The 13096-nt window shown below is 43.3% G+C and overlaps 1 protein-coding gene across 3 annotated transcripts in view; it reads left to right on the top strand.

Annotated features, from left to right (window-relative positions):
- Positions 1-9816: 9816 nt before the first annotated feature.
- ERICH3 (glutamate rich 3) overlaps positions 9817-13096 on the top strand; it is a 79520-nt gene continuing 76240 nt past the window's right edge. For 2 of the 3 annotated variants that reach the window (XM_019489186.2, XM_059727945.1), the window contains exon 1: positions 9817-10076. In XM_019489186.2, the coding sequence (XP_019344731.2) occupies positions 10057-10076 (20 nt within the window). In that variant the 5' untranslated portion in view covers positions 9817-10056. The remainder of the gene's footprint in view (positions 10077-13096) is intronic. The other variant, XM_019489187.2, reaches the window with a different exon arrangement.

Genomic DNA, 13096 nt, shown 5'->3' with positions numbered 1-13096 from the left:
AGTACTTATGTCTATTTTTTTTAAAAATGGCTTCTGTTTTTGTGTTTATCCTCTGGGGTTGCAGATACCAAAGAAAACATTTAACTGATTGCATCTACAATGTGTACAAAGAGGCTGAGTTGAGGTCTTTTAAAACCTTGGCGTATTGGCTATAAACGGACCTTGCCAAACTAAATGGATCAGCTGTGCTGGGATTTGTCATGGCACAGCTGATCTGCTTCATGGGGTAAAACATGTCACCCATGGTGTTGGGTCCCTGCCCCTTCCAGGAGCAGTGGGGGTCTGATCCTGTGCGAGAAAAGAGTGCACCTCTATAAACAGGAACTCGGGGGTTTCCCCTATTTGCAGAGGTGTGCCTAGGAATTTCAACTTGGGGTACACCTCTGCAAACGGGCCCGATTCTGCGTACCTCAGGAATTTCCCTGCAGGATCAGGCCCCTGAAATCCTTGAGAGCTGGCCATGGTGACTGGAGAGCATGCACAGCTCTAGCTGCCTATACTCTCCCTCCTTAAACAGACGTGCACTGCAAAATAGTGGTGCAACTTAATACTACTTTTTGTTGCGGACACAAGTTTGGGTATTTGTGCCGCCATGGAAATGTTTATGGCAGCATGAAGGCAACATCTGTTTACAGCCATTGAGACAGAATTTCAAAAGGAACTTATCCTCGCTTGTAAAATTCTGCCCAGCAAGGCTCCTGGGCCAAACTGTGTGAATGTGCAGAGCCAAGATTTATGTGTGCAAATAGAATACTTGAATGAAAGTGGTTGTCTGTACAAGCCTCTCTGCAGATTTACATTCATAGTTTCAAAATGTGGCTGTCAGTGTATATTATGTGACAGTGAGACATGGGTCTTAAGATCCACATATCAGCATTTCAGCTTGTTTTTCTACCAAAGAGAAATTACTAAACAGCTTTCAACCATAGCAAGAAGGTGGGGACGGGGAGGCAGGAATCAATCTTGTTTCCATAACTGTCTTTCCCTAAATAAATCTAGGAATCTTGTCATGTGTTATGCACATCAAGAATGCTCACAAATTTATTTATAAATACCCACTCACAAATATGTCAGCAAATATCTCTCTCAAGACTAAATAATTCTTTGCACTTGCTAGCACTTCACATACTCAAAATGCTGTATATAAAGCAGTTAATCCTCTCACTCTTCTCTCTGAAGGAGGCAAGTATAATTATCTTAATTTACAGAAGGATGAATGGAGACAGGGTCAGGGTTGAGACTAGAAACAGGGTATTTCTAGAAATAGAAAATATAAACTTCCAAAGATACAAATGGCTGTGGTTTAGCTGACATGACATGTGGGTGTGTCTAAAAGCAAGCAGTTTTACAGTCCCTATTACAAGGCTAGGTTCACCATGGAAAGGAGCATTATAGACTAAACATTGCTTTTTCATTGCAGTTAAATAGATGCTTACTTAGTACAGGGATGGTTTTTGGGTGAGTTGGATGTTTCTTTTGTATGTTTGGAACAGTGTTTTTAAATTTGTAAGATTATTTTAAAGGAATGGAGAGGTAAGGGGGTGGGGAATGTCTATTGTAACTATTCCAGTTGCCATGCCAATGATACATGACTGCTCTCTGTTCTTGACTGCATCAGTTTGTTGCATTCAGTCATATTGGATTTTTATTATACTGCAGTGAAACTTTGAATGTATTCAATTCACATTTTATTCTTGAAAGAGATGCTGCCTATTATCATCATTGGCAGAGGGAGCACATAATACAATAAGTGAAACATCAAGACTAAGTAAGAAAAATGGTAGTGCTGCACAGAGCTAGCAAGAATGCAAAGACATCCTTCAATCTACAGGTCTCCCATACATCAGTGACACTTACTTTTGACATCTACTGTTAATTTGCAAATTTGCCTTTGGCAAGAGATAAAGAAGCAACAGCACAACGAGGTGCATGATAATCTCTAGGGGCAATAAGTGGGATGCACAATGGTTACAAATTGTCAGGGGCAAAGTAGTCTAGTATGGAAGACTTGCTTAATGGAACTCCAATTTCTGGAGCTCTCCCTGAAACTTCATTAGGGTCCTATTTGTTCTAGACTGGATGGAGCACAGAAAACCATACTTGAGAAACATGCTATTATTTGTGCACTTCAGCTGGTTTGAGGGCATTGCTAAGATTAAAAGGCTGGGGCTCCTAGCTCCCATAGAGCTACGGCTTTGTTATAAAGAGGCTGTTCTCACTGTCACTAGCTTCTTTCAGGATGTGTCTGAACTTTATTTAGAGTTGACACCAGATTTGCCCAGCCCAAGAGGACTGCCGTTCCTTGTTACCTTGTTGCACCTGTGCTCCATGTACCAAAGGAGAGGCAAATTGTGGGCAGACTGATTCTTAGATTGGCTCTACCCGATACTGGTTTTTTCTTTCAAACTTGGCACTTTCATTCTCAGTAAGGCCAGGAAATTGGGTACCAACAGTGAGAAGTCAGGTGCTAGGGGTCTTTCCTGTGCATTGTTAGCCTGGATGAGTTCCAAGCACATTGCAAGGGAGGCGTGGATGAGCCTGGGAGCTTCAGCTCAGTGCCTGAGGCTCAGCAGAGTTACTGGGGAAAGCTGACCTGCTGCTGGGGAGCTTGCTAATGAATTTGTAGTGTGAATGGTTGGTGGTTTGGGGCTAGAGGGGACGTTTGGGAGTGATCCCTAGGTGTCAGGGAGAGTCCCTACCCTTTGATTTTTGCTTTGACTTGGAGATATAGGTTTACTAGTTGTGATCTTTTCTAAGCTGCAATTTTGTTTCTTTAAGTTAAAATATTCCCTCTACTATTTTTCAACTTCCTCCTCTCACTGATGTCCCCAGAAACCAACACAGCGGGTTACGTGAATAAAAATGTATATTAATTGCACCTGCTGTTTCATTTGCTTTGTGTCACCGTTGTATTGCAGCTACTTCTGTGAGCCTTGTGAATATACTGGAGTATATTCCTGTCCTTTGTTGTGGCTGCTGTTAACATGGGTAGAGTCTGTTTCAGAGTTTCTTGCCAGAAGGTGTCAGGCTAGGTCTACCATTTTTAGTATAATACTTCTCTGTGCTGATGGAACATATCACTCCTGCCATGGCAGGGAAGGGGACCGTAACTGTAATTCAGACTGGTGTTTGAAGAAACATCATTTAACCTTTAATTATTTTGCCTCTTTCTGACTGAAGCACTCATATCATAGGGAAAGTTTTAATGTTAGAAACAAACTGACTAGGGTGAATAAGAATTCCACCCAGAAAAGGGAGCAGAGGGCATAGACAGGAAGCCAGCCTGTAACAGCAAGGAAGGATGGTTTTAGGATTTGGGGATGAGGCGGAGACTAGGGAGATCTGAGCTCAGACCCTCATTCTTCCAGAGACTCCTGCAGAGCCCCGTGGCAATCTGCATAATTTCTTGTTATTTCTTTTGTCCATCTGCAAACTGACAATAACAAACCTTCTCTCCTATCTCCAGGAGTGTTGAGAATAAATCTGTTGTACATGAGGGTCTTGAAGTTTATGGGGGTTATTGTAAATTTTATAAATCAAAAGAAAGTTAACATTATGCCTGTGCTATGTTTTATATGTAGGTCCAGAACAGTTGTTATAAATACCTTTAAACGGGATTGAAAACTATCAGCTCACCTTGTTATTATGAACACCGAAAGTTTCATTTCCAAAGCAGGAAATGGACTTGATTTTGATGCTTTCCCCTTCATTGTATCATGTGGGCCTGTGTTTCTCACTTCTGTTTGCACTACAGAATAATGCAGTTAAGCAAAGAGACTAAGTGAAGGGTACTGAAACTGAAGTGGATGCAGGTATCAAGCAAACACAGCCAAGAACGTAGCGGGGGCTACAACAATAGCAGTTCTTACATGTACCAAAGTAAGATGTTCTGTTCTGTTTTGTTCTCCGAAGGCAGGGAACGTCAGGTTTACTTTGAGTCATTCTGAACATGTCTGTTCAGTCAGCAGTGCCGTGGCCACTTCTGCGTTGAAAGCATTGACCACATATTTGTACTTCAACTCCATGTCAAACAAAGCAAAGAAACGTATAGAAAAAGTAGAACGAGAATAAAAGGGAAGCAGCTGCTCCCTTTCTATATTACTAAACGTAGGGTTTATGAAGCTTGCTCACCTTTCATACTGAAATAATGGCAATTGTGAGGGACTGTGACATGATAAAACATCCTTTCACCTCTTTTGTCTTATTCCATTAAAGGTCTTAGCTCAACATGTGACACAACCAAAAAGTACTTTCATCAATACTCCCTTGGAGTTGCCCTGGTCTTTTAGAATTGAAGCCAACATCATCACTGGTGTAAGGTCATTGACTTGAATGGAATATAACTTCATGTAAGGAGTGACTGAATGGAAAGGCTATTTCAGCACTGTGCTGTGCTTTTCCTGGCATTGTTTATAGGAAGATGGTCTTACTGTGTAGTAGTTCCTAACTTGACTCCTTGGCCTAGGGTGTCATCTGAGTTGCTGTGTTTGCCTGTAGCATAAATCTACGGCTCTGCTAGAATAATATCTTGTGCTTTCAGAACTGGCACTTCCACTAAACACAGGTTTACACCCACAGCTGGGCATGGCGGGTAGTAGATAAATGGTAGTTTCATCAAGGGGGAAGGAACAAGCCACGTTCTCCTGACCCCTTTGTCCTCTCATGAACACAGAGCTTTAATACATAACAGATGGGAAGAAAAAAACCCAGCAAAATGATTCTCCTCCTATGACACTGAGCATTTTAACTTACACCCCAAGGAATGGTTTCAATTTGTAAAATTTCTCTTGTACTTCAGAACAGAGATGGCCACATTTGGGGACACAACTGAATTTAAGCTCGTATTTCCAGTGCTCTTTACTCAGAAGTCTTTCTTGTACTATTCTGTGGCATAGTCAGGAGTTAAGACGACAGACAGGAATTTTGTTACAACATGGTTTTAAAAAATTGTCTCCTATAGGCCTTATGAACTGTTTTTCCCTGGGAGTTAGATCAAGCCTGCAATATGAAGCTGCATTCAGCCTAAAAAGTTTGGTTCCTGGTTGCTAACTCCATTGATTAAGAAGGACAAAGTTGATCTGTGTTTTTACTTGTGCTTTTACAGGTAAAGAGAGTACAATGAAGAGCTTGCCAGATATGCATGTTTACTTCTGAGTAAGCACTTTATCCTGTCAGGTGCATGCTTCTGGCTATTGGCAACATGTAGGGGATGCACGCAGGTGCATGTGCACCTCCTGAGATTGGCAAGGCACCCCCTGACAGAAGTGCTGCCAACATTGCCAGTGGCACCTGTGGGTGGTCGCCGCTCACCACTCTCCCTCGCCACTGACACTGTTGGCGGCATCTGCAGGCAGTCGCTGATCACCACTGGCTGCCGCCACTGCTGCTGGTGGCGTCTGTGGGTGGTCACTGACCACTGGTCAGCACTCGCCACCTCTCCCCTCCTTTCCCTCCTCCGCCCCCTCACTGCCGACACCACCACAGCTGCCTGCGAGAGCTCCCTACCACTGCCTGCGGGCGGTCACCATACCTCCCCAGCCTCTGGGGGCATGTGTCGTTCATGCTCCTGGCCTCTAATAAGTTTCCAGTGCAGCCTAGTGGCATGAAATTTGGGAAAGCTTAGATCTATAACGGCCTTGTTGCACCTTATTTTGTGAGCCCAAAAATGTTAATCAATGTTTGTGCTAGCTTGGAGTTTGGAGCTGTCACAAACAGCATTAAACCCTTAGTTTAGAAACCTTCTCTGATTGTCCCACGCTTGCACAGCTGTGACTTGCCACTAGAGGGCTGGTGATCCAGGATAGGTTTCTATCCCTGCTCTACGGGCAAGGGTGAGAGAGATCCTGGGATATTGGAGGACTTCACCTTGGGCCGAACTTCAGTGGGGCGTGGCCACACCTTAATGGCACAAGATCTGGGTAGTGTGGGTCAGAGAGAACTCTGCCCTGGAGTGGTGTAACTTTAAGAGGCATAATGAATGCTTAAAACCACTTTAATGTGCAGACAATGCAGGGGTTAAAAGGTTTAGGACAGAATCTGGGTTCCACCCAAAATGATCATGTAACAAGACCCTAAATCAAAAGACAAGATGAGTACTAGCTAAGAAGTTACTATAAGGTTATTATAATATGGCACTATAAAATGTGTAGTATGTATCGGTCAGCAACAAGGATGATATAACATAACTCTGAATTTCAACTGCTGGAATGAACTTTAAATAATATGAATGCATTGCTGATGTCTGAGCTGTAATGTACCCATCATTGAGTAATTGAGCTGACAACACTTGCTCTAACAGTGGATGCTTTTGAGCAAGGATTTTCTGAAGTCATTTGTGGCATTCATTATTGTTGTTGCTAAGCTAAATCTCCATCCAACTCCAGGGTCAGTATCTACAACCTCCTCATGAATGCTTTTAGCATACTGTACTTTATTCCCAGTCCTTTGATGATCCCTTATTCTTTTCTGCTTCAAAAAAGTTCCTTGTCACCTCACCTTTGTCATTACAATAAATGAAACATACTTAGAAAATACTAAATAATTCTGTCATCTTTCTAAATCTTTCCTTGACCAAATTTATTTTAAACTATCAGACAAAAAGCAGTGGCTGACTATGGATGACCCTCCCATGAGCAGTGGAGGCAAGCAGTCTACATCAATGTATATTCCATCTAAAAGCTTTGACTGGGACTAGGTGATGTAGTTGCTGCAATAACAGGGGATTGGACTCTGACCCCTTCTACTCCTATGCTCTCACAACTCATTTCTCTTTCCCCAGATTTGGTATTTTTTGCTTCTGAATCCCTTTTCTGGTCTCCTACCTCTATAATCAGTGCCACATTGTGGCTTGTCTTTAGGAGAGGATTTGCAGTATTACATCACTTTTCTTTTGGGGGCAGACTGCTAAACTGGGATAGGCATGTTTCTCTGCATCCAACTGTTTTGATACAAAATGTTGAATGTGGTAGTCTAACTGCAAGAGCAGTCCTGCCAAAGCCTACCTCCCAGATGGCTCTCAGAGAAGTAAGCAGTAATGATCATTTTATAAAAGTGAAGCTGCTTCTTGGACTGTGGCTTTTAGTAGCAGCTGTGCTTGTATGGGCCCAGTGTGTATAACCAGAAGCCACAATAATCTCAATTAAAGGCTGATGGTGAATTAAGGTAGGAGGTGTTCTGTGGGAAGGGAGGCAATAGAGGGACAAATGGAGGTGAAATAACTGTGACATGCTAGACTTTGGGCTATATCAAATGTAGAACTTATGGCGCCTGGCCCCAGAGGGAGTCCAAAATCAGATTTAAGCATCCGTGCTGGTTAAACAGTCCTTGGTGGGATTTGGGGACCTCACAAGAATGAACCAGAAAATCTACATGCTGAGGAGGAAGCTACTAATAGACAATAGTTTCCAGTAGCTCTTGAGTGGCTCTCTTGCTGGGCTGCTCTCAGGGTTTCTATGGGAGAACCTGAGAGCAGGTGGAGGGGGTGTAAAGGAGCCACTTGGGTTCCTCTTAAGCCATTTACGCTTTCTAACTGCAGATCTTGGGCATGCTGTAATGGGACAGAGAAGATGGGCTTATTTCCTTGATGGTAGACCTGGTTTTGAGGAAGAAGTGGTATAGAAATAGCTTCCATGTCTAAATCAGTTTAAGTAAATAGGTACAGCTCTCCTGTGTGGACATTCTTTAATCGTTCTTTAATCGTTAGGCAGAAGGCAAGGCCAGGTGGTTCTTTATATAGACTAACTCATTCAGAGAGGCATGACGTTTTCAGGCTACAGCCTACTTCATAAGGTGCTATGAACAAAATAGGCCGCAGCCTATGACAAGATACACGAGCCTTCCTGAATGACTTGGTCTATAAGGTGCCACCTTGCCCTGCTTTCTACCTAACTTCAGACTAAAAGGCTAACTACCTGTCCTGTTAATCATTGTAAGCATGGTTAAAATTGGTGTTAGCATAATTTGGTTGGTTTCAGAACGCTCCCATTGATTTTTTTTAAAAAAAAAATCTTTTTACCTGGCTCTTGAAAGCACTAAAGGGCAATGAAAGGTTGAAACCAGGTCAAGTGTGTAGAGCAGATATTGATGCATATATAGGTTGATGAGCTTAGCAGTAGATTGCTTGCTGTTGCCAGGTTTTGAAGGTGTGTGGATCTGGAATGGGGCCAGTGGAAACTGAGTAGCAGGCCTGATTTCCTTTCTGCTCTAGTGGGTTGTCCTGCTGCTCCCTAGTGAATGGGGCATGTTGGTGGTAACAGTCTGGGACCTAGAATGAATCAATATTTGTACTGATCAATTCTCTGATCCAGCAGAGAAGCACAATTTTAAGATTGCGAGTAGAACCGGGGCGACACGTAGGGGGTGCACACGGTGCACGTGCACCCCCTGAGCGTGACAGTGCACCCCCTACAAAAAGGCACCGCTGACACTGTTGGTGGTGCCTGCGGGCAGCCGCCACTTGCCACCTCGCCGCTGACACTGCTGCCAGCGTCTGCAGGCGGTCCGTGATCCCTGCTGGCCACCACCAACACTGCGGGTGGTGTCTGCGGGTGGTTGCTGACCCCTGGTTAGTGCTCAGCACCCTTCCCCGCCCGCCGCCGCTGACAGCACCAGCGGTGTCTGCACGAGCTCCCCCACTTACTGCCACTGCGCTCCTGCCGCCACCGCCGCGCTCGCACCGCTGCCTTACCCCCCCAGCTGCCGGGGGCACGCATCGTTCATTTGTAGAACATTATTAGTTCAGGGCTTTACATTCTGTCATGTCTGGTTTGAAGCAGTATTTCTATTGCTTTTTACTAACATGAAATACTATATTTAATTTGTAATATTTTATATAATGTCTTTAAAAAGACACCCTAAATGAGGGTTATGACCATAGTACATAGCAAGTGGGCGTACAAAAGGCATTCACACATTTGTAGATTTGTGTACTGAGGAGGTTGTGCAGGCCATGTGATGAGGTTGAAGGGCCACATGTAGTGTCTGTAAATTGTAGCAGATTGTCTGATGGGAAATCCTAGGTGTCACACCTGGAGAGCACAGTTCTCGGTGTGTAATGAGCTCCCACTTACACCAGCAACCCAGAAAGCTCTGTGGCCCTGTCTGCTCCAGGGTGTTGGATGAAAGAAAACTCATAACTAGAACGATATGAAACCAATCTATTCCTATGCCTTTCTTCCTTTTCTTTCCCTACCTCCTGACACTTGATGGCTGCAGCACATTGTCGTCTTGTAATATAGTTCCTGAGCCTGTGTGCAGGGTTTGCTGAATGATACCAATGATCTGTAAGCTCTTGGGGCCAGGCAGGACTGTGTTGTTTTACTGGCTTGCAAAGCTCTGTGCACAGAGCACATAGTACAAGTAAATGCTAATATTCCAAGGGGTTAGTTGGCCAAGGGGATATGTTGTGTTTCAGGACCTGTCACCTTTGCTGGCTGTACCTCAAAGCTCACCTCTGTGAGTCACATTGCTGAGCCCTGCTGAAGGTCAACATGATGGAGAATTCACAGTGAAAAAAGGGCAGAGCCTGACGTTCTGTATTTGCACACAGTCTGATTAAGCTCTGCCAGGCACAGCAGTCTGAAATCCTAAGAGACGGAGCCATTTTTGCCATGCTTCCCTCTGTCCCTAGGCGCAGTTCAGACAAAATAGAGGCCAGTGTCTGTCTGTGTCAGGTTGCAGGAGCCTAGGGAACCTGCCTGCAACACAGCATGAGTGGCAGCCCAGATCCCCCAACCAGCAGAGTTCAGACAATCCTTAGATCAATTGGGCTAAGGCAGCCTTTCTGCCCGCCTCTTCCAAAGCATCACCACGTGGTTCTCCCTTAGCAACGGCTGGGGATGCCTTGGTACAGCCAGCCAGGGGCAGAGAGGGCTCTACAGGCTGAGTCCATAGGGGCATTGGCTGGGGTGTTTGCATTAAGGTGTACAGCTCAGCAGAGTGAGACTGCTCTCTAGCTTGAGCTGTGACAGCTGCTTCCTCCTAAGCACTCAGCCATTGGCACAACAAACTGCAGTTTTCTTTGTATTTCCTGCACGATTCAAAAGGCAGTCTGCAAAAATGAGCCACCCTCACCCTGGGTAAGTGAGAACTGAAGTTTCCAGATGTGCAGACAAGGGTTTGGGCCAGCTGTGCCCACACAGGGTGGGGAAGCTGAAGTTGGTAGAATGACTAATAGGGGCTCTGAGCTCATATTAAAGGGAAAACTATTTAAAAGCACACAAAAATGCCTTAATGTTTCCTTGCCTGTGATTCTGAAGCCCTTTATGCTCTCATTTCTTTAAATAAGGAACTGGATTTAGTGACACGTATCATTTAATCAGTAGCAGTTGCAGGCACCAGGAATTAGGACCTCAGTCACAGAAGTCCTTGGATCAAGGAGAATGTCTGAATGGAAAATTTTATATGTAGCCAAAAAATAGTGCTAGTCCCTAGTGCAAGAAGTAGGGATGAATTAATTCACATTCTCCTGGAGGGTTACAGTGAGGATAAAGGTGGTATAATTTAATACCTAAAAACCTGTATTGATGCTGGAGTTGCTGTATCTTCCTTCTTTGGGTTTACCTGTCTGAATACAGATTTCTGATTCTCATTGGTGCTGTCGTTGTTACTTCACCATTGCTTACTAAAAACAATTGCAGTCCTTAATAATAAACCACAATAAGAATTCGGTATTCTCAATTCCCTCTCTGCCTTACTCAATGGGATACATCTCTGACTAGGTTTTTATTTAATTAAATATCAGGAATACAAATAGTGAACAGGCAGCAACATCACAACTGCTCTTGGAAATGGGTTAAATGTTCTCCTCCCTCCCCACTTCACTGCTTTGTATTGTAAAGCATTGAACAGCCTACTTAATTATTTGAAGTTCCTGATGTTTGAAAAGATACACTAATCTTAGTTTAATGTTAATAGTTATTCAGTTTTCTAATTAATTCTGTAGAAATAATAGAATAAAATTCAGTGAAGCAAACAACTGAAAGAATTAAGAGGCCTGATCTTGCACTCCAGCTTAGGTAAAACCTCCAGTAATTCCACTGCTTAATTATGTTTACACAGAGGAGAATCCTGCAATGACATACGCGGCAGAGTAACTTAACTCAGGTGGGTAGGCAAAATTGAAGTCAATGAGACTGCTCACATCAATTAAATTACTCAGGTGTGCAAGTCTTGGGAGAAGAGAGCTCCTATCTAGTAGTTTTCAGCCACAGATCTTTGAGCTCTTTGTAAAGGTGGGTAAGTATCATCACTTTCTTTATAGATGGGAAGCTTGGTGCAACAGGGGTAAGGTTAATATTTTCTAAAGCCAATATTGGATGCCTTCATTTTTTGTGTTTAACTTTTTTGTGTTCAAGACTCCAACTGAGTTGGATGGCAGATAGTTGGAACCTCTAAGCACCCAGGTATTAAGGCACCCTGAATTAGTAGGGAATTCTCCAAACATTTGCTGTATAAGTTTGCACCATGCGCCAATAGTAGTAACGCAGCCCACTCCTGTGCCAACACCTGAACCATGCTGGATAAAGTAGGGTCAGGAACCTCTGATACTCTTGATGAGTTTTATCCAACAAGTCTGAGAATCTGTGCACGTGTAGAAAATGTTTGAGCTCCCTCTTGGTTTTAGGAGGCTGTTTGACGTGTGTTTATTGCATGAGGCATCCTTGTGTTCCACTGGTGTTTGCACTTAAGGATTCAGAGAAATGTCTCAGTCCTGGCTGTGTTGAAGTTTGTCTCAAAACATGTCTGAAGTAAAGGCTGATTAGACTGGATAATTATCTGGCTGATGGTGAAAACAGTGAAAATTACTCTACTGTTGGTAATTAAAATCAGTGATGATAATTTAGAGAAAAAACATAAAATAAAGGACATTTCCAGTAAGAATCATGTGAATGGAGAAATTCCTAATTTAATCTGTCATTATCAAACCAAAGCTATTTAATGAAGCAGGGAAATGTTATGAAATTTTTGGAAGCTAGTATTTATAAGTAAAGTCTAATTAGTGCGAGGGGACCCGAACAGACGGCTGTTAAAGTCAATGGAAAGTCTCCTTTTGATTTTCAGTGGGCTTTAAAACAGGTCTCAAGGCCTTGATCCTGGAAATAATTAAGCAGGTGTATAACCTTTTTTGACTCCATGAGTAGTCTCATTTCCTTCTTAGCAACTGCATAGGAGCATCTGCTTAAATGATCACAGGATTGGGGCAAAGTAATTAACTATTCCCCATATCCAGGCCCTCTATCTGCAAATTCAAATGAATCTGTTGATTTGAGCAGTCTGTATATCAAACTGAGACTATTTTGTAGCCTGGCTTGTTATGAACAATGCTATGGAAGCAAATTTGGGTCTTCAGTTTAGTTATAGTTAATTTCAAGAAATATGTTGCAATAAACTCCAAAACCCCCTAATTTCATTCTTCAGTTGCAAAAGGCTCCCTCTGCTTGGACAGACTGGTATCTTCTCTTGACAAAGGCCCTTTAGGGTTTTGTGTGAGGATTCCTGCAGGTGGGGAGAGAGTTTGCAAGAACTACGTCCATCTCCTGAGTCGCACAACTATCAAGTTTCAGGTTTCTTATCCAACCACATGGATGCCCATCCACCACAGGAGAAAAACAGCTCCCACAGCCATCCTGGTACCTCAGCATCATCTCTTCACATTGTTCAAGTTCCTAAATGCAAAAAGATACTCACTTGTAAATGTATAACAGTAGAAGTAAGGGAACAGGTTTGTCCTGCTCTGTCTTGACTTGTAGACAAGAAAGCCAAATTCTTGTCTGCTTCTACTTTAGGTAACTGCTCAGGTGCACTTGATTATCTTAAATGAAGGTTGAGCCAGGTAGATTATTCCACATTCACTGAGCCATAAACTGCCACAGGTGAACTTTCTTTCACTGTGGGGTAAATGAATGGAGAGAGCCATTTCCCCAGAGCAGATGACAGGGGCAAATTCTGATCCCTTTTTAGCTCATGGTAACTGGATTGTGTGCCAGTGCCTCCAGCCCGGACAGGCACACTGAGAACCCCTTCTTCTGGAGTTTAACCTGTTTTCCTCTATGCAGAAAGTATGCTCACCCAATACTTATCTCCTCTCTCAGGAGGA

This window comes from Alligator mississippiensis, chromosome 5 (assembly GCF_030867095.1).
Source record: "Alligator mississippiensis isolate rAllMis1 chromosome 5, rAllMis1, whole genome shotgun sequence".
In the NCBI taxonomy this organism is placed as follows: domain Eukaryota; kingdom Metazoa; phylum Chordata; order Crocodylia; family Alligatoridae; genus Alligator; species Alligator mississippiensis.
Note: the sequence above shows the minus strand (reverse complement) of the source record. Positions and strands in the feature narration are given on the sequence as shown.